The 26,566-nt window shown below is 35.8% G+C and overlaps 1 protein-coding gene across 25 annotated transcripts in view; it reads left to right on the top strand.

The window, feature by feature from the left end:
- CHL1 (cell adhesion molecule L1 like) overlaps positions 1 to 26,566 on the top strand; it is a 315,215-nt gene that overhangs the window by 253,935 nt on the left and 34,714 nt on the right. For 17 of the 25 annotated variants that reach the window (XM_072720400.1, XM_072720410.1, XM_072720412.1 and 14 more), the window contains 9 exons: positions 4,293 to 4,415; positions 5,381 to 5,551; positions 6,502 to 6,549; positions 8,298 to 8,418; positions 13,718 to 13,902; positions 19,489 to 19,620; positions 23,789 to 23,929; positions 24,502 to 24,613; positions 26,361 to 26,527. In XM_072720400.1, the coding sequence (XP_072576501.1) occupies positions 4,293 to 4,415; positions 5,381 to 5,551; positions 6,502 to 6,549; positions 8,298 to 8,418; positions 13,718 to 13,902; positions 19,489 to 19,620; positions 23,789 to 23,929; positions 24,502 to 24,613; positions 26,361 to 26,527 (1,200 nt within the window). The remainder of the gene's footprint in view (positions 1 to 4,292; positions 4,416 to 5,380; positions 5,552 to 6,501; positions 6,550 to 8,297; positions 8,419 to 13,717; positions 13,903 to 19,488; positions 19,621 to 23,788; positions 23,930 to 24,501; positions 24,614 to 26,360; positions 26,528 to 26,566) is intronic. The other 8 variants (XM_072720403.1, XM_072720405.1, XM_072720398.1 and 5 more) reach the window with 1 other exon arrangement.

Here is a 26,566-nt window from a genome sequence, read left to right as displayed (position 1 = left end):
TACCATGGGTATACTGGGTATACCATGCGAAGTGAAAATACTTGAATAATAGCCAACATATATTGAGTGAGTTTTAAGTGCCCCATGCTATTTAATTGATTTATATGAAATGGTTTATTTAAACTTTGACACAAATCAGTAAATGAGGTGTCCTTACAGTTTGAGTGATGAAATGGAAGCATATTAAGTAACAGGTTCAGATCACATAATAAGTGATGAATCCTGATTTCATCCTCAAGCAGCTGGCTCCAGGTTTTATGTGTATAACCCTGATGCCATACAGTGCTGCCTGTACTTTGATAATTCATCCTCTAAATGAGCTGAGATATATTGTACTTTTTTTTGTTGGAAATACCTCGGCAATAGAGTATCAGACTTATAGAGAGACAGGAGTATACGAAGACTTGATGTGATTTCTTGAGTATCAGAGAAAGGCAATCTGTAGAGTTATGTAACTTGTTAGTAGTTAAGTTGCCTGTACCTTTTTCATTTAAGTGGTTTAATTGGCACTATTTGTATTAGGTTAAATTATCCTGATGTTATTTCATGACTACTCTTTACAATTAAGCATATTGGCATGGTAAGACTCTACAACTTAGGTTTTATAATATCCTTGCCCTTGAGAAACTTCTAACCAGTGAGACTTTTGAGGAGTCTAGAGTGATGATTTCAGAGGACTCTAGGATCCCAGAGAAAAAGTAAATGGGGACACAGAAGGAGAAAAATACTGGGCTGAAGCTACATAGCCAGTTAGTTTTAGTGCCTGGGCCAGAACCTAGTTTATACTGAACTATAAATACAAAATATATTTTTTAGGAGTCATTTGCATTTCAAGTACAAAAATGTTACTTTTTCAATATCTTAGGTTAAAAGAATTGAATGGTGACTTTCAAAACTCATTGTCAGTCAGCATCCCAACTTGTAGAGGTACTAGAAATTTTATATTTGCTGTTTTACTTTGTATTGATGGTTCCAATAAGAAGACTGCTATCTATCTAACTGGTTTCTGAAAGAGTTTTTTCATGCTGGATTCTGGCTGGATTTTTAGAAACCTATGCCATTGGAGTTGTTACTACAAATTTGTCTACAACACTAAATAATAACTGTGAAAGCCTATTGGAGAATAGTAAAAAAAAAAAAAAAGATGAGTATTATCAATTACTTGATTTCCTAATGCAGATAGATAGGTAGGGAGATTACACATAAAGGAAACTGACTCCATGTAGACTTGGTTATTATGGGATTTCCAAACATTCTTAAACTTTTGCTTAGGTAGATACTGATGGACAAATGGATTCTGATTTCTTTGTGGAAAGGCCATATCATGGTCAAGTCCAGCGTTAGTTAAACATAATGAAGTGATTGTGTTTTTACTGTTGATGGAAAATTCATTTAAAATATGTTGGCAAGCTAAAGCAATGTAGTTACCTTACACAAAAGAAAAATGATTGTTTACAATTCACTTTTTAAAGTATTGCACCTGTTCAAACTCAACAATGCTAATGTTTATCACTAGAGAAACACAATTAGCCAAAGTCATTGGCTGGAGTTATTTTTAAATGGAGTCATTTCTTTATTTGAATTAAGATAAACTTTATGCCTGCTGTTGAGTTACAGTGATTAAATTCCACATTTATCTGTTGTCATTAAATTGTTCACTTTCTAGCATGGAATCAGACTTATTAAATAGTTTCAAAGTCAAAGAAGACTATAAAAAATACTGACAAATTAATGTCTTTTATAAATCTATTTCAGACCTTAAATTATTAAACATATAAATATCCTTCCCTTGTTTCCTGATATTCATTTCATCTTTGATCAAACACTATTCCAAAGATTGATGGTATGTCATAAAGGGTTTGATAGACTTATAAATTTTATTTTATTTATTTTTATTATTGATGCCTCGGTAGTCAGTTGAATTACATATTTACGTCTTTGGAATTAGAATTTTATAATCCAGATTTAATTAATGCATGGATGATAGTGCTTCACTGGCAGTACTATCTGTTTGAATCATTAGATCTTTCTGAATACTCTGAGGGGGCAGCTCTCCAATTAAGGCTTTATATATCTTATTAATTAGCTACTTTACAATAGATATCACCCAGGGAACTATGTATTCCTATAAGACATTGTAAAGTTTGCTTGTTATAAAACAGGATTACAGGCTCTTTTCTTTGTCTGTTCTATGTTTCTCTCCTCTGTTGCCTCTTGTATCTGAGTATAAACAGATTCAGTAGCTATCCAACACCACTGTTAGCTTCAATACCAAAGAACATGGGGCTTCAATTATAGCAAGTTACACTAAAAAAGTGATTTGAATTTAGAGCTTTGGGCACATAACAGTTTTGTAAGGTTCTGCACAATGCTTTCAATGAGGTATACTTTGTACAAAATGATTTGTATAGCATTTGTTCTCAGTCAAAGCTAAGGCATTACCAAATAGGGTGGCATTGATATTTTATCTACAAGATCTTACCATAGTGAATGCCCTAAACTTGCTTTTTTCCCCGTCTTTTGGTGGAAATTTCATGCTACCTGGAGCAAAAGCCTGATTCCAAGATAGTTGCCATTTCAAATATGTTTCTAGCCTTGCCAAGACAAATCTGCTTCAATGGGTTGGCAAAGAGGGAATCCACTGAGGACTGTGACATTACTGAAGCCTGCCTTCTAAGTTGGCAAAGGCACTGTGCATAACCCACTGTCCTTGCAGTGCTAAGCCTTGAAGGGTCCTTGAATTTAGACAAAAAGCAATGCATTGTAACTAGCTGGTGCATCAATAAGAGAAATGTCAGCAAATTCCTTCAACCACTAAGGAATTGGGGTCAGGGTTGTGGGTCAAGAGAACAAATACATCCAAAATGCACAAAGCTCCTCAAGAATAATTTGATAATAAATGAGTATATATCTTTAGACTTCCAAGAATAATGATAATCTTTTGTGAACCACCATTTAGGAATGAAATACAAAGATAGAATACCCCATAATAAATTCCTTCAAGCCAGCAATGTTATAGATACCTTAAGGTCCTCATCTTCTATAAGAGCCTCAGTAATTCTATCACTCAAAGTCCCCTAATAAAATCTAAACATATCAATAGAGTGTTAAAGCAGAATACATTTTGGATATTCTTTTTTTTTTTAAGATTTTATTCATTTACTCATGAGAGGCACAGGGAGAGAGAGAGAGAGAGAGGCAGAGACACAGGCAGAAGGAGAAGCAGGCTCCATGCAGGGAGCCCGACATGGGATTCCATTCTGGGTGTCCAGGATCAGGCCCTGGGCTGAAGGCGGCGCTAAACAGCTGAGCCACCAGAAGTGCCCCATTTTGAATATTCTTAAAACTACCTTGTAAATAATTTCATAAAAATAATCACACATTTATGCTGGATTTCAAATTCTGCATATTGTGATTTATATTCCCATTGTAATTGTGTTGCTTTTTTAGGAAAGTGTCTCCAGCATGGGAAACAATATGTTAAAATATTGCAAAGTCTCCTTTCCTTCATCAATTCCATTTCATTTGAAATTTCATTTCCTGGGAGTGATTCCAATGTGGAAGTTTCTCTTAGAAACTTAAACTGATCATGTTTGTCTTTTCATTGTTATTTGTACCATTTTCCTTCTGTGGGCTTTGAATTTTTAATTTAGCTTGGTTATATTTTGAATGGAATATTTGCCCATCACATTCAAGTCTCCACAATAAAGCCAGAGACAGAGAAGATATATCTGCCTAGAAAATAAATCACAGTGTTTGAAGAAAAAAAGATATGATATCTATTAGAATTTAAACTCACCTTTTATCTCCATGTAGAGACACATGAACAAGCATATTGTTCCCAATTGATGTAACACAGCAAAAATATTTGTTGTCTACATTTGTAAAATGTAGGAGCACTTTAACTTATCTATTTTTTAAAGATTTTATTTATTTATTCATGAGAGACACAGAGAGAGGTAGAGACATAGGCAGAGAGAGAAGCAGGCTCCCTGAGGGGAGCTGAATATGGGACTTGATACAAGGATTCTAGGATCACGACTTAAGTTGAAGGCAGACACTCAACCACTGAGCAACTCAGGTGTCACTGTTGGAGCACTTTGAAAATTACATAAGGTTGTACCCTAGACTCTTAACAATATTTTCTTCTGCAGGGGAGATATGAAAACCAAGATTTGGGGCATTGAATTTATTAAAAATACTCTATTTTTAAAAAAGAAGGTTTTAATATATTACTTCTAACATTAAAAGTTAATTTTTAAAATATTGTCCCAAATGATTTTTTATACTAGATGTTCCAAAATTCCCAAAAGAAAAAATTGACCCTCTTGAAGTGGAGGAGGGAGATCCAATTGTCCTCCAATGCAACCCTCCCAAAGGCCTTCCACCTTTACACATTTACTGGATGAATATTGGTAAGTAACATTCTGTTCCATTGATCAAATATGGAATAAAATAGATTTTAAAAAATTATATCCATCTATATAGTGTGTTCCAAGTTTTAACTATCCTGTTAAGGATATATGTGAAAACACTAGAAAACCCTTAAATATATCTCTTGATTTTATCATATCTGAAAGAGAGAAGCTATTGATGTGGTAAAGTATGTCTATGAAAAAAATACTTTCTATATTCCAAATAACTTAATTTTGGAATATTATGTCAAAGTTGAGGATGGCCTGGGTCTTTGTTGCTAGCTTTATATTTCTATTTTAATAATGCTCTACCTGCTACATACAGTGACCCAGAGAAACTAGCATTAACCTTTGTGTTTAATTCACCAAAAAAAATTGTATTAACTATCGAGTTGAAATTCCAGCTTCTTATAAAATCCTTCTGGCATGTGCCTTCACAATGTGTCATAAATGTTTTCTCACTGTGGCCCATGGAGAAAATGATAATATTTGTGCAATACTTGGAAGAAACTGAAAGAAACTATTCTTGGCTGCAGCCAGACATTCCAGACTCCAATCACCCTAGAACTCTCCAGATTGCATCGAGGAAAGACAGATTAGTATCTCAAACACAACTTTTGGGGAGTTCTGTTTGATTGGACCAATTGAACCAGTTTTCAGATAAGCCATTACAGAAGCAGAGGCTTCAATGGCAAGGAGAGGTAGATTGTAGAGACTGGTTGTCTACCAGCAGACTTCTTTGGTTAATGGTGGAAAGCATGCTCCCAGAGGGTTTGTTGTTTTATTGTTTTGTGTTTACTTCTCACTCATTGTTTTTATTGTAAGACCAGATTTGTGAGGAATAGGAAGAGCAAGCATGAAAAAGAAAATGAAGTGAAATAATAGGGAAGAAAGGAAAATGAAGAAGGAGGATGAGGCACAATAAAGGACCATTGCCCCTATTAATGACAAGATTTTCTTTCCAGAATTAGAACACATTGAACAAGATGAAAGAGTATACATGAGTCAAAAGGGAGATCTGTACTTTGCAAATGTGGAAGAAAAAGACAGTCGGAATGATTACTGTTGCTTTGCCGCATTCCCAAGATTGAGGACTATTGTGCAGAAAATGCCAATGAAACTAACAGTTAACAGTTGTAAGTCCAAATAATTTATCGTTCCATCGTGAATGCTGAATACAAATGTGCCTGTAATTTCATTCTGGCTGAAGCCAGTTAAAGCTGGGTTGATATTTTCCACCATTGTTTAGTTCAACTCTAGAGACTTCATCCAGATGAAAGAGACATCTGCAGCTGCAGATCTACAGTAGCTCTGCCTCTTAGAGCCAGAAAATCAAATCTCAATTCACAGCACAAGTATATATTTCATTTGACGTCTTCAGGATCTGTTCCTTTGCAGTGGGTGAAATACACAGCAATATTCCGGGGTTTCTGAAACGAGTCTCAGGCTTTGATGCATTGTGATCTTGAGTAACCAGCATGCTGCAAATGTGGAAGAAAATCAGAGTCAAAAATAAAAAGAATGACTATTACAATTTTTATCACATCAAGCTTTGTTGTCCTTCCCAAATTGGCAAAGTTATTTGAATTGCTTCTCTTCCCAACTTGATTCTGCAGATGCCAGTCTGGGTTCCCAAATGGGAAAAACTCATTAGTGGGAGAAAGAACCATAAGATTCAAAGGGCAGAGATAATCCCCAACAGTTCACTGACTGAAAAATTGGCTCCAGTAGAGTTGGAAGTTGGCATTACCATTCCATTGTCTAATTTGGTTCATGGTTTTTTCCATTGTTATGTGTAGATACACTATGCCAGGGCTTCACTATAGCATCCCTTTTAGCAGCCTCAATTCTCTTTAACAAAGCTGTAATGTGTGTTCACTTGACCTGGATTCATCTGTGGTAGTTCAAGATTAAGTTCATTAGAATTATTTTTCCAATATATCCTCTAAGATGATGTTCTAGTGAAGCATGGTTATATCTCATTTTGTAATCTTTCTAAGAGAAAATTGTGACTTTTCATTCATTATTGATATCAGCATCTACCATTATGTTTGTGAGTTTTTTCTTTCATTTTTTTTTATTTCAGTAAGGCATGCTAATGACTCAAGTTCATCCACAGAAATTGGTTCCAAGGGTAAGTTGATCACATGACGAGTGTTAGCATTTATTTTTACCTCTAGCAGCTCATTGTCATTTCAGAATTTAAATTTTTCCTTTAATACTTTCATTAGCATATTAAAATACTAATATTTCTGTAATGGAAAACTCCTTAGCATAGAGGTTTCTATTATCCCCTCCTTCCTTATACTTAAGCGAAGGAGTGATATTATAAATTCATCTCTATGTAAATGTATAACTATAACTATAATATAATTCATATAGATAAATATACATACACTCACATACATTATGCATATTTTTAATTGAGTAATTATTTTGCATCTCCCAAAATGTCTGTCATTGTTGGGTGACATTTTGATGGATAGCTGTTATGTGCAGGAAGGAAAAAGAAATGGTTGTGTATCAACAGAAGCAGAGAAACACTAGACTTAAGAAAGTTAAGTGGTTATTTTCTAGTAAGACTTCTCAGAATACTGAACATGGGACTGTCCACTGTGACTTTGAGAAAGAATACAGTCTGCCACATTTTCCAAACTCATTTGTCTGTGAAATACTTCATTCCCCGCCCCCCGCCCCAGAACATCTACTAGAACTAGTGTTTAATGGAAGATGCCTGAGTAAACCTGAGTTATATAGTAAGCTAGTTTTCCACGCTGAGAAGAATCCTTTACTTGAATGCAACACATGTCCTTTATATCACTGGGACGAGTGGTTTAATCTAGATAACTGATAAACATACTGGCAACATCACAAGGGCTGGATTGGGGTCTTTTTTGCTTGCGCCCTCTGTTTGACAGTAGACTGATTATACATCCCCAACTTCATTACCATTGAGGTCAATAACCCAGTCATGTATGTTATATTTTTTACCATTCAGTAAAAATAATTGCATCAAGTGTATGTTCAACAATTATTTTTCAATAAACATAATTGTAAGGACCAAAGCATGTGTACCTTGCTACCTATGCCTTTCATTTCTCTACTTTGAATGTCAACTGTTTACACTTTCCATATTATGTCAAATCACACCCACATTGGATGGAAAAAAACAATCTGAGTGAACATTTGGAAATATTGTTAAAATTTACATTGAAAAATCAAATTCTCATTTGCCATTGTATTTGAAAAGTATTCTTGAGAAAGTAACAAATGGAACATTTCAACATGTAGTTAGTGAGAGTGCTCCCTAATCATTCCCTAAAACAGTGTTTCTCTTTGAGGAGCTAAGAATATAAATAGAGGCACTTCACAGAACTTGATACCTTCATAAGTACATGGTGTCCACTACACACTTCCTGCATCAGAATTTCTGGGAGCAAGGCCTTGGAAATTAGATGTATCATAACAAGAATCTTATCAAATACTTAGGTACATTAAATTAAATAAAAATACATATACAGCCATCAAACATGGCCAGGTATGATTCAAGCGTAGACTATAAATCATGGGCTATCAGTTAACTTTTATGGGTCTTCATCAAGAAACCAATTATCTTGAACTTCTGAAATTTGAAGATGTGGTGTAAGTCATAACCTTCTTAAAACTTGGTGCTACCTTAAGTTAATGCATCTGAAGGATGACCCATGCTTCATGGTAAGAATGGAGACTATTTAAGTGGTAATATATTTAAAAATATATCTACGTATAGATACAGAGGTACAATACGTTTAAGTATGTTTTAAGGAAGATTGAGTGCCACAGATTTTGTTTGGAACCCTCTTTGTTTGGAACAAATATGTGACTTTTTTTTCTATATTATAGCAAATTCGATCAAGCAAAGAAAACCCAGACTGCTATTGCCTCCTGTTGAAAGTGGCAGTGAGTCTTCAGTCACCATCCTCAAAGGGGACACCCTGCTGCTTGAGTGTTTTGCCGAAGGCCTGTGAGTAACTTGACCCCTATTCATGACTTTGTCCATCCATTTCTGTAAAGAAGAATGCATCAGTTAAGCAGTTAATCCTCTGTACACATTTTTAAGTGATTTCTTTAAAAAAAAATTCTGTTACTACATTTCTGGAGAAAGTAATTTGCACTTGACTTCTACAGACTTCAGGCTGTGACTGAGATTGATTTATAATTAGATTGCTCTGTCAGTTTGTGATAGTGTGAATGGAGGTGACAATGACAACATTCTCCTTACCTAAGTCAGTGGGGAGACGCCATCCTTGGAGCCCAAGGTTGTTAGTTGTCAGCCTCTTACTGTTGGTGCTCGGTTTTTATCTCTCTGCTCTCACATTTTGCCCCACTCTTTCTTGTTAAGCTATGAGCTCCGATTCCTTTTCAGCTTCCAATGAGCCTTATTTATCTATTATTTCACCCTGCTGACCTTTCCATACAAGGAGGCCCCGACCATGTATTTTTTTTAAAGATTTTATTTATTTATTTATTCATGAGAGAACACACACACACACACACAAATAGACACACAGAGAGAGAGAGAGAAGGAGAGAGAGAGAGAGAGGCAGAGACACAGGCAGAGGGAGAAGCAGGCTCCATGCAAGAAGCCCGATGCAGGACTAGATCCCAGAACTCCGGGATCAGGCCCTGAGCTGAAGGCAGACACTCAACCATTGAGCTACCCAGGCGTCTCTGGACCATGTAATTTTAAAGAGCTTCACTTAATAATATAACTAACTCAACATTTTCATATCTGAAAAATCAATGCATATTACCAAAACCTCCAAAAAAATACTAAGGAAATTTCGCTTGATCATCTCTTGAAAATTGTTATATTTGTTGAATAAGTATTTAAGTCTATGCAAATAAGGGCTTTATTTATTTATTTATTTATTAAAGATTTTATTTATTAGAGAGAGGCAGAGACACAGGCAGAGGGAGAAGCAGGCTCCATGCAGGGAGCCCGACATGGGACTCGATCCTGGGTCTCCAGGATCAGGCCCTGGGCTGAAGGTGGCTAAACCCCACTCGGGCTGCCTGGGCCATCTTATTTAATTCTTAGTCATGAAAGGTTGCCTCTTCCCTGCCACCATCCCTATATGTTTACCACCACCACATATCCTTTGCCATTACCATTGGGAATATCATGGCAAAATACATTCCACCATCCCAATACCCGAGTTTACATAATTAGCTTGGAGGCTAAGGGCTTCTTATAGCTGGGTGCCTGGTTAGTGAAGAAGAATTTGAAATGTTAAAAATTGTATTCATTCATAATTCAGCATATATTCTCAATGAGTGATTTTAAGTTGGTTTTTGAAGAAAAAGAGTCAATTTTAATGGTTTTGCAACCCCTAAGCTTTGCAAATGTCTCTTTCCATCTAGCAAAAATATACACATTGCAGGGCACTTGGGTGGCTCAGTTCGTTAAGCACCCAACTTGTGATTTTGGCTCAAGTCATGATCTCAGGGTCATGAGATTGAGCCAGCATCATACAGCTCCCCTCTAATTAGGGAGTATGCTTGGGATTTTCTCTCTCTCCCTCATCCTCCACCCCTCCCCTTGCTTGCTTTCTCTCTCTCAAATCATTAATAAATCTTTTTTAAAAAAGATACAGTTTCCTTACTTGCTTGAAATTGCCAAAGTGCATTTGATGTTAATTAGTTAGATGTTCTTTATGATAATGGCTTCTGTTGGGAAAGTTTGATCTCTGTATTATGTGAGAAGATGAAAGCCTCAGGTTCAGTTGAATCATGATGATAACCACCTGCTCTGTCGTTCTTACTTATAAGTGTTTACAGTAGTAGCAATTCAGTTCTTTCAGGATTCATCACTATTCTTGGTTGACTCTTTGGGCAGTCTGAACATTTCAGTGATTCTTTTTTCTTTTTCCCACACATGCCTTAAATTACCTCTTAAGTTAGCTGGGAACTGCATGGATTTTCAAAGTAACAGAAATATTCTCGTGAGCTTTTTTACAAAATGCAGTGTCATGAAACAATATATAAAAAGGAAGAGGACATAAATGTCTGTTGTTCTTGGGATGGAATGATTCCTGATGGATTGTTAGAGTTTTCACCTGAACTGATTTCTTCTTACACTGGGTTTGTGTTGGGTAATCTATCTTACCTGGTCCTCTTTAAGATTTTACATATAAAATTTTTAGAGTTCTTTAGAAATTGTTTTCTAAGAAGTTTTAAGCCATAAATATTCTATAGTAACAAAAGTCCTTATAACCTGGATGTTGTACTCTTCATTATACGTTAGGCACTGTAATTTGTACTTTGCATGCATTAGCTCATTTTACCCTCACCACATGTCAGGACTATCATTATTCCCATTTGCAGGTTAGGTAAGTAAAACCCAGAGGCTTGAATTCACTTCTTCAAACTCAGTGTAAAGTGGAGCTGGAATTCAATCCTGTCTTCCTCCAGACCTAAACTACCTCTAAATTTAACGATTTCAGTATATTTCAACAAAATGAACTGTTTTGTTCAGTTAAGGGAGGTAGTGGGGTGGGGGGAGCAAAGATTGGCATTGTTTCTGAATCTGAAGAAGTAGACTGTAGTAGATATTTCAGTAAATAGTTAGTCATAATGAGTATGTTGATACTATTAATTAAAACAGGAAAAACTAAACAGAGTTTCTATTCTATAGATTCTGTGAACAAGGCAGAAATTTTGAATCATTAAAATGACACTATGAATCTCATTCAGAAGAAGATGCAGTGAGTGGAAAGTGTACATTAATGTGCCAGTTCATACTCACCCCCACCCTGTAAAATCTTCATTAGGATTAGAGGGGGATAGTGTCTCTTCCCTCTTTTGATTATTGGGCTAAAACTATTTTGTCTCTCTCTTTCCTTTGTGTTTTGTAAAGTCATGAGTTTAAGCTAGGTATGATTCTGTTGCAAGATGTTACATTGTAAAAATGTAGGAAGTCTATAAGGAAGTATACAAACAAAAATTGGCTGGACAAGGACCTGAACAAAAATTTGAGATTATGAGGTAGTGTATTTAATATTTGTATATTAAAAGGGATTAAGCAGTATATTTTCCCTCAAAATTTCATTACTCAAATACTGTTAGTAAATATACCTTAATTTTTTTAAAAAATGGAAAGAAAAAATTTGACAAGAATATAACTAGACATTCTTGGAATGGGATATGTACGTCCTAAGTAAATTAAGTCTCATGTTCACCTGATACTAATAGGTAATCATTTTATTCTGTTTCTTCAGGGGATAGGTAGAGAGGATTAGACTAGTTTTCAAGGGCTGGCCAAAGGGGAAAAAAAAAATCCTACGAAAAGTGAGATGCTTGCACTATTAAAGCCTGGACTCATGGAAAAACTGATTTGGAGGAACCAAGGTCCAGAGCAGCCTGTAATTTGGCAAACTGCCACTTTGACAGATGGTGTAGAAAGCAAGCAGTTAGGAGACTTGAGCCCTGCATCCTGTTAGGTGGTGTGCTCAGGAGCCGGCAGCTAATATCCTCTCACAGCTGCCTGTCTGAGCATCATTTTTGTTTCCCACAGAAGTGTGCCCTGTGCTCGCAGGCTGGTCAGATATAAAGTAGTGGTTCCCAATCTATAAGGCAGTTAAGCACTCAAGCCTTGAGTGGACAAGGGGAAGAGAGCAAATCTGTGTAAATTAAAGGATCTGCAGCTTTACCTCCAGTATATTTATTTGCATAATAATGGAATTATTTTACCCGTTGCCTTATCAATACAAACAATCTGAGATAATTGACAGAAACAATATGAGGTAATCGTTCAGTTATCAACTAGTAGCTAATTAATTTGGCTACAAGCATATATTCCAAGAATACACAGGAAGGAAAAGGAGATGGAAAAAAACAAAATTCACAAATAAAATAGAACACAGTGGTAAAAAGAACAAGTTTAGTGTTAGGCAGACTTAAGTTTTAACATGTCATTTATTACCCTACTGACATTAAGCACATGAACTAACTTCTTGGAGCCTCAGAATCCTCATTGGTAAAGTGATGATAATAATGTCTGTCTTTGGAATATATCAGTATCTTGTAGCTATTAATAATAAAAATAGAGTGAGGAAGAAAAAGCAGCATCAATAAAAATAGCAAAATAAAGTTTATTACATCCATATAGCCAACTGAAGAGGAGAAAACAAATTATCAGTTAAAATCAGCCATCAGTGCTTTCCATATAATTTTTAAAAAGGTTTTATTTGTTTATTTTAGAGAGAGAGAGGGAGAGAGACACAGGTGGGAGGGGTACGTAGAGAGAGAGAATCTCAAGTAGACTTCCTGCTAAGTGTGGAGCCCAACAGGGGGCTTGATCCGACAACCTGAGATCATGACCTGAGCTGAAACCAAGAGTTAGACAATCAACTGAGCCACTTAGACACCCCTCCACGTAGTTTTTCAATCACAAGAGTCATAGAAAGCACCCATCCTTCATTTGTCTAGTTTTCCTGTACTGGGATTTTTCTTAAACCCAGCTGGGTTGATTCCCCACTCCCATTTTCCTCTCTAAGGTAGAGAAAGTTATCCTTTTAATGTGTGACAAGTTATAAGTTTTGTTTTTGCTTTTTTCTTTGTTTTAATTAGGTGATCTCCTCTTTCTAAACAAGGTAGATGTGGTTCATTCCCTCTTTCCTCTGCTCCCCAACAGAGGCAGAAAGCCATCTGGGTAGCTGTGTCTGTGCAGAACCCACCTTGCCCTAAATCAGGCTGTTCCTAGATCTGGCCAGCACATTTGGGTGTCATGTCTGAGCCTCGTTTGCCACTATCAGCTTTATTAGGATTAAGAGGCTTCCCTCTGCTTACTGTTTTGTCCTACTGTATCTTGTTTTTAAACTCATACAGGGAGGAGGGCACTTATTATTGGCCACTTCAAATAACCCACAAAGAGATTTAACACTTGAAATATGTTTGTATACATTGAAAATTTAAAAACTATCTTGTGATATTTCTGTGGGTCCAATTATCTACCCTTTTACCTAGGCACACCTGTTCAGCTATTACAAGTAGTTAGTCTTCTTAGTAGAAAAAAACATTTCCACAGAAGATTTCCACAGAAGCAGATTATTAAAGGGGCTTTCAGTAAAGGAGATCTGATCCAATCTGATATTCACCATTGAGGGTGGTGTGCAGGTCTGTGCACTGGGAAGACTAAATTTTATTTACCGCAGCTCCAAGTGCATACGTAAAAGCAATGTGTTAAGGGATATGTCCTGTAAGTCTCTTTGAATTTAATTTTGCACTTTAAAAAATGTTTATCATTCATTATTGTTTTGTAGACCAACTCCACAGGTTGATTGGAACAAAATAGGTGGTGATTTACCAAAAGGAAGAGAAACAAAAGAAAATTATGGCAAGACTTTGAAGATAGAGAATGTCTCCTACCGGGACAGAGGGAATTATCGCTGTACAGCCAACAATTTCTTAGGATCAACCACTCATGATTTTCACGTTATAGTAGAAGGTACATTCCCCATGTTGATTTATTTTTCTTCTATTAAAAAAAAAAGGTGACTTGCTCTATGTAGTAGACCTACACTTCTAAAGCATATACGTTAAAACAGGTAAGCCATTTAAACTTAATTTTAGAGTGGGTACTGGGTTATATTATACTCCAATAAACCAGATTTGTCATTTACACCACAAAACCTTATAAAAGGGACAAGTGGTAAAAAAAGATCTCATGTCAGAGATTAGACACAGATGACTTCCACATAATTTTTATTATAATAAACGTATGATGCTGCATAATATTAAATCATAGAAGAAGTAAGCATCACAAAAGAAGGAATAATTATCATGAGTATTATCATGAGCTTGTTTCCCAAGCCTACATTAACTTGCTGTGTCTTTGATCAATTTACTTTACCTTTCTGTACCTCAGTTTCTTCTTCAAAGAAATGAGGGTGTTGGACAAATTATCTTAATTCTCTCCTAGATACATTTTTTTTGGTCCATATCTTGGGTTCACATGATCTTCATTCAATATGTCACTTGTGAGGAAAGAATAGATTAGGTGCTATAAATACTAATTTTCTATCCAAAGATGAAAAATACACATTATATTCAAGTCATCTCTGTACACTCAAGCCTTTTCATCAATAGAAGATTAGCTATTATATCTTGTATTCACAGAAATAAGTAGGCCATGATGTCATCATTTTTAAAAAAAATCTAGGTATCACACAAGGTCATTATTGGAGCTATACCTGCCCTGCAAGTAAAGGTTATGCAGGCATCTCATGAATCTGATTGATGCAGACATTTTCTGTGGGTCTGATTACATTGAGGTCTCCTATCTATGGTTTGGTTGGGTGTATTGATCAAATTAATGGATTGATTACTGCATTTGTACTTATTTAGTAATGTGCGAGCTTAACTAGGGAAAAGAATGGTCTTTTCCAAGGTCCCATTTAGTGAACTGATACTCTAGGGTTTCCATTTATATTCCAATAAAGTTTCCCTCTTTAAGCCTTCTGTTTGTGTAAGGAACACCTAAGTAAAAGTCTGACTTTTAATTAATGGGAAAAGAAAAATGAACACTCAGACACAAATTCCACTTACAAGTAAATGTCGATGTAATTGTTTCAGCCATGCTGCTGTTTGGAATAACGCTGCGTTTCCAAGACCTCACCCACCATGTATATGATTAGTTAAGTAGTTAGGAAGAACAGAAAACCAAAGATGAGAATATCATTTTCCTTGATTCAAAAGAAACAAAACCTAGTTAGGAGAGAAATATTAGTCATATTACCAATATTATGCATAAATATCAACAGCCAAAAGTGATATATTCCTCTGACTTTAAATTATTCACAAAGGAATTTGGAGAGGAAGAGTTTGAAAGGTTTACATATGTATTTTTCGTCATTATTTGATGCTGCTGTATAATTCGACTACACCATGCAACAGGGATATTTTTCTGTAAACTTTTACCCCCTTGCCCCAGTGCAAACACATCCCCACAAACCAGACATGTCTAATTGTTAACTGATCCAAGTTGCTGACTATTAGAAATCCTTCCAGATGGCTGGAACATTGCTACGGTAGCTGAATATTTTAACAATCTGGCCACGGTTTTCTTGACTGTAATACTGAAGCTTTCAAAAGAATTGCAAGGGTTGCAAGAAAAAAAAAAAAAAGAAAAATCAAGGATATAAACTTAATTATGCAATTTAAAATGTTGACTGTAGGACTCCAAAGGAATATAGGTTTCCTGAAGGTATTGTCCTCACTATTCATAAAACAGCTATTAGCACTATTGAGATGTAAATTATGTTTTTATTAGGAACATTTAATCTTTTCTCCTTAATGAGAAGCTACTAAATGTGCCCTCAGTTGTATGTTTTAGGAGTTTCTCTTCACACATACAAGTGAAAAGCAAACTGGGCCCAAGAAGTCAGTTTTTCTTTTTCTTTTTTTTCCTGGGAACACAGTTTCTAATTTACTGGCATAAAGTTATACTTAATATTTCCTTATTTTTTTTGATATTTTTAATTTTACTTAAATTCAATTAATTAACATATAAATATTATTGGTTTCAGAGGTAGAGGTCCATGATTCATCAGTCTTATATAACATCCAGTGCTCATTCTATCACGTGCCCTCCTTAATACCTGTCGCTCAGTTACCCTGCCCCACCCACCCCACCTCCTGTCCAGCGACCTTCAGTTTGTTTCCTATGATTAAGAATCTCTTTAAAAAAAGAAAAAAAAAAGAATCTCTTATGATTTGTCTCTTCTGATTCCAATTTTTCTTTTTTTAAAGTGTGAAAGCAGTAAATATAACCCTCATTAATGCATGAGCTTACTTTTATTCAATTGTCTTCTGCTTTCCTGCACCTTCTTCCCCTTTTCTGTCTCTTGTTTAGAAACTCAAATAACAAGGAATACCATATGATCACAGAGCAATGCTACTATGAAATTTGAAAATTAAGTCCATTCTGAAAACACTCATTTGTGTTTAAGTAAAAGCATGTTATATTCTCTATGTGATATTTCTTTCTTATTACTAAACACAATCAAATTCTGTAATTTAAGTTACAGCATCCTAAATATGAAAACTATGTGCATTTTCAAATTCTGTAATACATGTAAGCAAAATAGCCAGGATGTCTTGACTAAGCACAGCTATCCTTTCTAGGTGTCTATGATATATATAATATACATTCGATAAGGAGTTATATTAAAATGGCATCTAAAATATTCTAAATCCAAAAACCAAAATATAACCACAATCACATTTCAGCTAATTATTTAAAAATTAACTCCCACCAACAGCATTCATGTAGTAAACTTTTGAATCATTTAAGACTTTTGAATTTAATATGCTAGTAAAATATTTATATGTAATTATACGCCTATAATTGTCTTGTGGTTTAAAAAGATATCATGAACTCAAATGCAATTCATTGATATACTTAAGGAAGCTTCATTTTCAAATAATCTGTTATTTATAAAAAGTTACAAGTAAATCCAAGTTTGATGAACCTAACAATTTTGATTTAATAGAATATAGATATTTAGCATGCATCTGTTACTAGAAAATAGCCTTTGTGTTGTTTTAGAGGTACCAAATTTCCTATTTTATTTCATTTTCCTTCCAGTGATAAATGTCTCTAATTAACTTGCTTATCATATTCTAAATGTTCAGTAATTTGCATCTCACTTTTAAACAGCAAGAGAAATTATCTTTTTTATTACAATTATGACAAAATGAGTAAAGTTTCAAGGTAAGTAGTTTTCATCAGTTACCACGTATGTCAGGTTAATAGATAAAAGAATGGGATTCAGTGATAATGTTGTCTCTCAGAATTTTGCATTTTAGCCATTTTTTTCCATTTCTCTTGAGCTTTTTTTGTGTGTGTATAGTTCTATATATAGAACTATATATATATAGTTTATCCATAAGGGCTAAGGGCAAGTTTAATGATGATTCCTAGTGAATATACAAAATTCTTGATATCAACCTCCAGTGGATAGAGTTGGCAAAGGTTGGAGTTAGAAACACAAAGTGAAAGTTGGTAAATTGATATGGCCCTGGTTTCTATCAGTGGCCCAAATTAATAAAATAATAATTAACTAGGAATAACATCACATTTACATTGGAGTCTCAGTTCTGTTCACTTTACAGGTCTGCAGATTACATGGAGTGGCAAGAACACAGAATGGGGCTTCTTTTCTTGGTGACACTGAGCAAGTTAGATGGCATCTCCGAGGCTCAGTCCTTGGTCTGCAAGGAGAGAGTTGAATGGGGTGATAACTTAAACTTAATGCAGATACCTAGCAGTTAATAAATTTCATAAGATGAGAATAGAAATAAAATCCTGATTTTATTATGCATGTATATTTAGAAAAATGTCATTATCACATGATCTTCTTTATTTTATTATTTTTATTAAGATATCATTGATAACATATTAATTTCAGGTATACAACATAATAATTCAATATTTGTATGTATTGCAAAATGATCACCAGATTAAGTCTAGTTAATATCCATGGCCACATAGTGACCAATGTTTTTTTTTTTCTTATGAGAACTTTTAAGATCTACTCTCTTAACAACTTTCAAATATGCAAAACAGAATTATTGACTATAGTCAACATGCTGTACATTATATCCCTATGATTTATGATTTTACATTTAATTTTTGCTCTGAAAGCAGTTTACTGAAAAACAATAGTGTACTATAGCAAACATGGAAACTTTCATGTTCATGGAACTTTTCTTTCTAACTCAACTGCTTAATTTGATTGTTGTTGTGTGAAAAGATAAAAAAAGTAACAATAACATCAGAAATGTGCATATACATGCACATATACACACATCTCAGAGTTCTATGTAGTTTATAATTGGGACGATTGCATTTTAACCTAAACGACTAAATATTTACAGACTGTAGATTATTAATACACATATTTAATTTAAGATTTAGAAACTAAACTCCCATTCTATGGAAAAATTACTAGGGCACTTGAATTTGCCAGGGTTATTTGTATATTTTTGTATATTTGTATATTTGTACCATTTCTTGGTGAATTTTTAAGCATTTTCTTTTCACATAATCCTTTGTTTCCCATTTTCTTTAAAAAAAGGAGTTTAAATGGCATTTTTTTTCATTTTACACATATGTGTATCTTTAAAAGAGTTTCTCTTTTGGCAAAAGTGGAAATCCAAAAATGTCTTGAGGGAAATAACCAAGCAACACTTGATGGGAGTTATTACCTGCAAATATTGTGCAATTTTCTTGGAATCAAATTATCCAAACCATCCACACTTTAATCTAAATCTTTTATTCACTCCTGACATTGTAATATACTTAAGGTGACAAGATATGGGAGTAATATTTGCACAAAAGACAAATGTCTCATTCTGTACTGAAACACCATTTAGAATTATAATATTGGAGCATTAGGACATGTAAAGATGCAAGTAATTTAAATACATTTTTTCCTCCATTGTTTTGAGAACAAAAAGCTAAATGTTGTTTTTAGGCTTCCTTCTCCCCACCTTATAAAAAATAATCTCTAGGAAAATAATGTTTCCCAAACTTTTAAGGTAAATAAGTAGATATAGATATATATAAATGCCACAAGGTTGCTAATTAAGAAATATTTAAAATAAATGCTGAACCTCTTAATTTCATTAAAAAATTCTCAAAATGTATTTGTCACGTGTCAGTCTTTTTAGGTGTATTGCTGCAGCTTGAAAATAAGCTGTAGCCAGCACTAAATAAACATAACCATCTGCTTATCCCTCTTTCATTTTCTGTTAATGAGATAGATATGTGTGTTGCTGAATAAAGTGATTTTTTATTATACATGCTAAGAGTCCAAATTAGATCACACACACACACACACACTCACACACACCCTATATATAACACAAAAACAGTGCCCACCTTGCCTTATAGAACAAGTAGGAAAAGAGCTAAGAGAAACACTTATTGTGTCTGCCATCTGCTGGTGCAGTATAGAAATACAGGCCTTAACATTTTTGGAACTTCTGACATGGATAAAATTACTCATAATCTTCATTTTACTTCCAGAGCCTCCTCACTGGACGAAGAAGCCTCAGAGTGGTGTGTATAGCACCGGAAGCAGTGGTATCTTGTTATGTGAGGCAGAAGGAGAACCTGAACCCACAATCAAGTGGAGAGTCAATGGCTCTCCAATTGACAGTGAGTGAAAACACCACTTGTGATAGATGCAGTGCTGAAGGCAGTGGTGTGCTAGGACACTTGATGTTCAGACACCTGGTTTTATGTAAAATGCATTTGGGAAGTGGCTGGACAATCAGGACAGATCCAGTCAAGAAATCCAGAATTGCATCTTTCTAAGCAGTTCAATTTATGCTTAGATTTATGGGAAAGCCATAAATGATATTTGTATTTGTTGGATCATTACATTAATTGTATATAAAATATGGTTAAAAAATAAAGCAACTGAATGAGAAAGAGAATCCAGGGAGGAATTGCTCTCTTTATCCCTGAGAAGAAATAGGTGCAGCAACCTAGTGGTTGAGAGTGTGGGTTGGAAGGTAGGACTTACCATAGACCCAGGCAGCAGAGACCCTAGCCTTGAGTTCTACTCTTTATAAGGACCTGCTATGGCCATCCTTTGGTCATGCCTGCCCCCATTATTTGAGAAATTCGTAGGGCTGATGAGACCTGTAGAGCTTGGGCCCATGCCCCTTACCCCTGGCTCCCTACATGTTCTCAACAGAGCTCTAAAAGTACCCCAAACTAGAAAAATCTCTGTCTAGTCAACTGTGAGCCCTCCCAAATGGGCTGAGCATGGAAGGATCAGGATGCACAAAGGCTGAGGCTGATTTTCCCTAGTCTGCCATGTTCCAGCACAGAACTCTGAGTAGTCCAAAAATCCTCAATTTTAATGTAGAGGTCTGGTCATTTTGAATGTCTTTGTGAAAGTAGGATAAAACAAATTTTATTTGTTGGCAGATTAGCTTAATTTTGAGCATTTACGTTATTGTATGTTGGTTTCATAAGTCTCTTTTGTCCTGAGCCCACTAATGTCAAGGATAGACATGCTAGTGGTCCATAGACGTAAGGTTCCATCTAGGCTATGCCACCTTCTCAAGTGTATGATCTTGATCTGTTTACTAAATCTCCCAAAGCTTTACTTTTTTAACAGCACAAGGGAGCTAATGGTAGTTGGTTGTGATTGAATGAGGTAAATGTGGTCAACCACCCAGGATAGAGGCTTATCTGTAGAACACTGTGGTAGTTTACAAACTCTGGGGTGAGAATGCTGATGTTTGCATCTAGGCTCTCCCATTTACTACTTGTGTGATTGGGCCTGTTAATGACTCTTTTAAAACCTGCTTCCTCATCAGTGAAATGGGAAGAAGAATTATACCAACTCTTGGGTTATTATGTAGGTTAAAGAAAACACCATGCAGAGAATTATCAAGACAGTCCTAAATTATTGTTTATTATTATTGTCACATAGCAAGCATTCAGGAAACCTTAGCCCGCATTATTGATATCCTCAATTTTGAAGGTTTTTTTGTCATCTCTTTAGAGAGCAGACTAAGAAATGAAAGATGAGTTTTCAGGTAGATCCAAAGGAAATGAAAACAATTGTTGTTTATAAAGAATGTTAAGGACGCTAAAATAAGGAATGAAGATTCTCTGAAACATAAAATCATAAAATTGTATATCTGAATGGCACCTGGCAGTTTATGAAGGACATTCGCATATTGCTTTGAATCCCCAAATGAACATTTTTAACGCAGGTATGATTATTCATATTTAACAGATTGATTCTTTCAGTAATATTTATTGAATGCCTTCTTTGTGCCAGACATTGACTGGCCTTATTGCATGGGAGGTAGCAGTGAATAAAATGAACCCAGTAGGGAGAGTCAATCAATAGGCGAATAAGCACATAAACCTGTGCTGTAGTGTGGTAAATGAAAAATAGCTGAGTAAGGGCTTAGTATAATGAAGTTCAGGACCTAGAGTTACTATTTGATTTTAAGATAATAATAGTAAGCTTCTTGCAGTAATTTATTTTTAAGTAGAAGACGTGAAGGAGGTGAGGGAGGTAGCCATGTAAATATGTGTGGAAGAGCTTCCAAGGTAGAGAGGTCAGTGAGTGCAAGAACCCTGGGCTATGTTTGGAGTGTTGATGTCAAGCAAGGAGTCCAGTGTGGTTGAAGCTGAGTGAGTTGGCAGTGCTAGGACACACGATCAATCAGCAGGTGCAGGGCCACATTATATATAACGGTGAAAGTCAGACTGGAGACTTGGGATTTTATTGTAAATAAGACAGGCAGTGCTTTGAGAGTTTGGAGCAGAAGAATGACATGACCTATTAACAAGGATTTTTCTGACCTCTGAATGGGGAATCAACTGAATGACTACTTCTACTACTTCTATTACTTCTTCTACTTCTACTACTGCTAAAAGCCACCTGGAAGACCTGGGAACCTAGGCAGGTGAACCATGGCAGGGAACCATGGCAGGTGTAGAACCAAAGCCATATCCCTGGAGTCTGAGCTCAGTGTTCCTTCCACAGCTCTTGACCATAGCTCTCCTTGCTCCCCTGCAGATGGATTGTAGGCATTCAAAGGTTGGGATGTTTGATGACAGTAGGCTGACTAAAGGTTCTGAAGTCTTTCTCTGAGCTTATAGTTTTAGCAACTCCATATCCGTTCTATGTAATATTTTTATATCTGATTCAGTCCTTTGCAGCCTTAAAGAACTTCAAAGAGCAACTCATCCTGAGCATTCTGAAGAGATAAACTCCCCTACAGGATTGTATTAATTTTCTGCTGTTTGCTATACAAATTATCACTAATTTAGTGGCTTAAAACTGTATACATTAATTATTTTACAATTCTATGTGTTAAAAGTGCAACCAAGCCTCTTTGGGCTGGGCTGAAATCAGGGTGTCAGCCATGCTGTGTTCCCTTCTGGAGGGAGTAGGATGGACCCCTTTCCGTGTCTTTTCCAGTTCCTAGAGAGCCCACATTCCTTGGCATATGACTCTCCATCTTCAAAGTCAGCATCATTGCATATTTGACCATTCTTTCCTAGTCCCATCTCCCTTTCACTAACCATAGCCAGGGAAGGTTCTCTGATTTTAAGGAGCCTTGTGATTACATTAGGCCCATTTAGATAATCTAGGATAATCCCTCCATCTCAAGGTCCTTAACTTTAATCACCTCAGCAAAGTCCCTTTTGCCATGGAAGGCAAAATATGTTCTAGTGGTAGAGATTAGAACATGGGTATCTATTGGGGGCCTACCACAGAGATCTTCTATGAAAAAATGCCACCCAACATAAACGGTTTTCAGACATTTCAGGAAATATTTACTGACTGCCTCCTCTGTGCCTGAAAAGCAGGCACTGGAGACCAGTGTACAATGTGCAGACAAGGTCCTGCCTATATGGAGCTCACAGTCAGGTGTAAAAAAAATATGTTCATTTTTGACTGTGAGAAGAAAAAGAGTATAGGGAAAATCTTCTATTTTATTTTATTTTTTAAAATCTTCTATTTTATTTTATTTTTTAAAATCTTCTATTTTAATAAGTGGTACTCAGTGTTTTCTATAAACCAAAACTTAGTATAGTCACTGTTTTGTATAATAGAGATACAAGAAATAAATAAGAAAAAAAATAGTTCTATTGGTAATCTTGTAATGTCATTTTTTTAAGGATTTTATTTATTTTTTCGTTTGTTTGCTTGTCTTTAGAAAGAGACAGTGTGAGCAGGGAGGGGCAGAGAGAAAAGGAAAGAGAATCTTAAGCAGGCTCCACATTTAGTGCAGAACCCAATGTAGGGCTCTACCTCAAGACCCCGAGATCATGACTTGAGTCAAAATCAAGAGTCACTCAACTGACTGAGCCCCTTGTAATGTCATTTAAACTAAAAACTTTAACATTTGTGTCAAATGGGGAACACAGGAGCCAGTGTTGGTGGATTGGGGGGATCACTCCATGATGATCATGTCATTTGTGTTGGCAGTATCAGGACCTAAATTTATGAGAATAAGTGAGGTTTAGTTCTAGTGTGACTTGAATGCTGAACAGAAAATCTGAAATTTTATTTATGGGTGTGAAAAGGGAAAGGCAGTGAGCTAGACATCAACAAACATTTTAGCAATAAATATTAATTTGAAGAAAGATTGAAATTGGAGAAGGGTCTGGAAAGAAAAACCCATGGTTGATGAAAAGAAATTCTACAAATTTGCTTCAGTGAACTATTATTCACCCTAAACTGGTCTTAAAATATAAATACTGTGTGACACATTTAATAAATGGTATATAAATATTTTATGTCCTATTTTTTATCAAACTGACATTCTTTAATCTCTTGCAGAAAATCCATTTGCTGGTGATGTTGTCTCCCCTGGGGAAATCAGTTTTACCAACCTACAACCCAATCACACTGCTGTGTACCAATGTGAAGCTTCAAATGTCCACGGTACTATCCTTGCCAATGCCAATATTGATGTTGTAGGTAAGCAGACTGTTGATCTTCTGTTTCCTAAGGGAAGATGTTCAAGGTCATATACACAAGTAGATTGAATTCCAGATAGGTAAAACATGGGGGGAACATCCAAGTACCTTTCACCTAACATTTGGGCATTAGCCTTCATAGTAAAACTATGCCTTCTTTTTTATTTGTTTATTTATTTACTTATTTATTTGAGAGAGAGAGAGAGAGAGAGTGAGCAAAAGTGCATGAGTGGTGGAGTGCAGAGGGGCAGAGGGGGAGGGAGAGAGAGAATCTCAAACAGGCTCCACACTCAGCATGGAGCCCCCTGTGGGCTCGATCTTAAAACCCTGAGATCATGACCTGAGCTAATATCAAGAGTTGGACGCTTAACCAACTGAGCCACCCAGGTACCCCTAAAATTATACTTTCAAAAATGTATTGAATTTGGATATTTTTCTACTTCAAGAATATGTACTGCAATACTCAGCTGTCTCTTGTTTTTGTTAATATGACTAGGATATAGAAACATCTAGGGTGTGCATATTATGTTTTACATGAACATTTACAGTTGTATTTATGTTATTTTCAAACAGATGTCCGTCCACTGATACAAACAGAAGATGAAGAGCACTATGCTACTGTGGTTGGGTACAGCGCTTTCTTACACTGCAAGTTCTTTGCTTCACCTGACCCAGTGGTGTCCTGGTAAGCCAGTACCAGGTTTTCTTAAAAGAATGTCAGTGGTAGATTTCACCTGTGTCTTCATCCATCATTTGACAGGCTGTTGTTATATGTAGCCAAGACCTCTGAGAAATAAGGTAGCAAATTTGATTACCTACCTCTCCCAGAACTGTTGACTAGATATGTGGAATTTGCTCTCATGAGGAGATTAGGGAGAGCCATTTCTGCTTATAAAGGAAAGCAAAGAACTGAAGTTGATTACTAAGACAATTTTATAGATGAATTTGGGTTTTCATTATGAATGGATCGAAAGTCATATATTACAGTTGACCCTTGGACATTGTGGAGGTCAGGGCTGATCCCCCATGCAATTGAAAATCAACGTATATTTCTTTTGTCTCTCCCTAAACAACTAACTAATATCCTACAGGTGACCAGAAACCTTACCTATCATAAACAGTTGATTAACACACATTTGGTATGTTATCTGTATCATATACTGTATTCTTAAAACAATAGCTAACGTTTTCTTAAATGTTTTTCTGTATTTCTAGTCCACACAGGTTATGAGTTCTTTTAAGTTGTTGCATATTTCCAAAAATTTCTTGGATATATTTATTGAAAACAATTCATATGTAGTTGGACCCACACAGTTCAAACCCATGTTGTTCATACTTAACTATACTTTCTTGTTGTTTGGGGTCTTTTCTAAATAATTATCTAAGCATGCATTTGATTCCAAACATATATGCTTAAAACTTTTCCAACATGTATTTTGAATTTAATTTCAATGTATCAGTTGGTGTAATAAGTCCAGATGCCTTGTGTGGATCTGCCATATTTGTTACTTCACCAGAAAAACTCAGATGAACTATTCTTAAATAAGTCTGCTGTGACTCTGCAGGGCCAAAATTAGAGTGACAAGTGAGAGCCAGGGTCACGCAAGTGCAGGGTTAGATCCTGTCTTTATTTAAAAATAGGATATTTTGCTCATTGTCGATTTTTTGTGTTTTTATTTTTAAAAATTCTCTGTTAAAATAGTATTTATCTTGAGTCCTGAGATTTTTTGGCAATCCTTACATTTTGTCTCGGAGGCAAGAGCCTTGCTGGCGTTACCCTAGTCCCAGCTCTGAAAAATCCTGTGTGAACAGCAGCCAGAGTTTACCCTTTGAATTTTTTTTTTTTTCTCCAGCAGAGTCTCTTATTGTGAGATGTACTGGGTAAATCAAGCTTTGGCAGCAAAAGCTTAGAAAATGGATGAATGTGAGAAAATGACTCTGGGTTGATCAGGGCAAATGTAATCCATGTCCACAGGACAGGAACTACTTCCTGGCCTATAATATTTCTGAATGACCAATGTTCCCCCAGGATGGCAGGAGGTTCAGAAGGTTCATTATCTCTTTCAATTACTAGCTTTCCCATTTAGTACCCTGAAGCAATCATTAGCTAAAGAGTTCACCATCAATATACCAGATAATATTTATTAAGCTGTGAGGATAGATGCAAAAACGGCCCTTGTAGCTACGAGAAATACAGCAGAAGCATAGAGCATGGACCGAGATTTCCTCTAGCCACAATCTATTTGGGTAGATAAGATATACACCAAGGCTAGGACCCATTCTGGGAGAACTATAAGCCCCAATGGAACATTTCATAAGGTCTGTGGAGCTCCTGAAGAAAGGGGGAGCCTAAATGGCATCAGCAACCAACTTCAGAAAGAGGATACAATTCTTTCACTTCTTAAATGGATTTATGCTTTCTGTGTTCATAGGCAGAAGGTGGAAGAAGCGAAACCCCTTGAAGGCAGACGGTACCATATTCATGAAAATGGCACACTGCAGATCAATAAAACCACAGAAGATGATGCTGGCTCATACTCTTGTTGGGTAGAAAATGCTAAGGGAAAAACCGCAGTCACAGCCAACTTGGATATTAGAAGTATTTTTATTTTCTTTTTACTTTGCATGAATTCTCACA

Source organism: Vulpes vulpes, chromosome 9 (assembly GCF_048418805.1).
Source record: "Vulpes vulpes isolate BD-2025 chromosome 9, VulVul3, whole genome shotgun sequence".
NCBI lineage: Eukaryota > Metazoa > Chordata > Mammalia > Carnivora > Canidae > Vulpes > Vulpes vulpes.
This window is presented reverse-complemented; position numbering and strand designations above follow the sequence as displayed.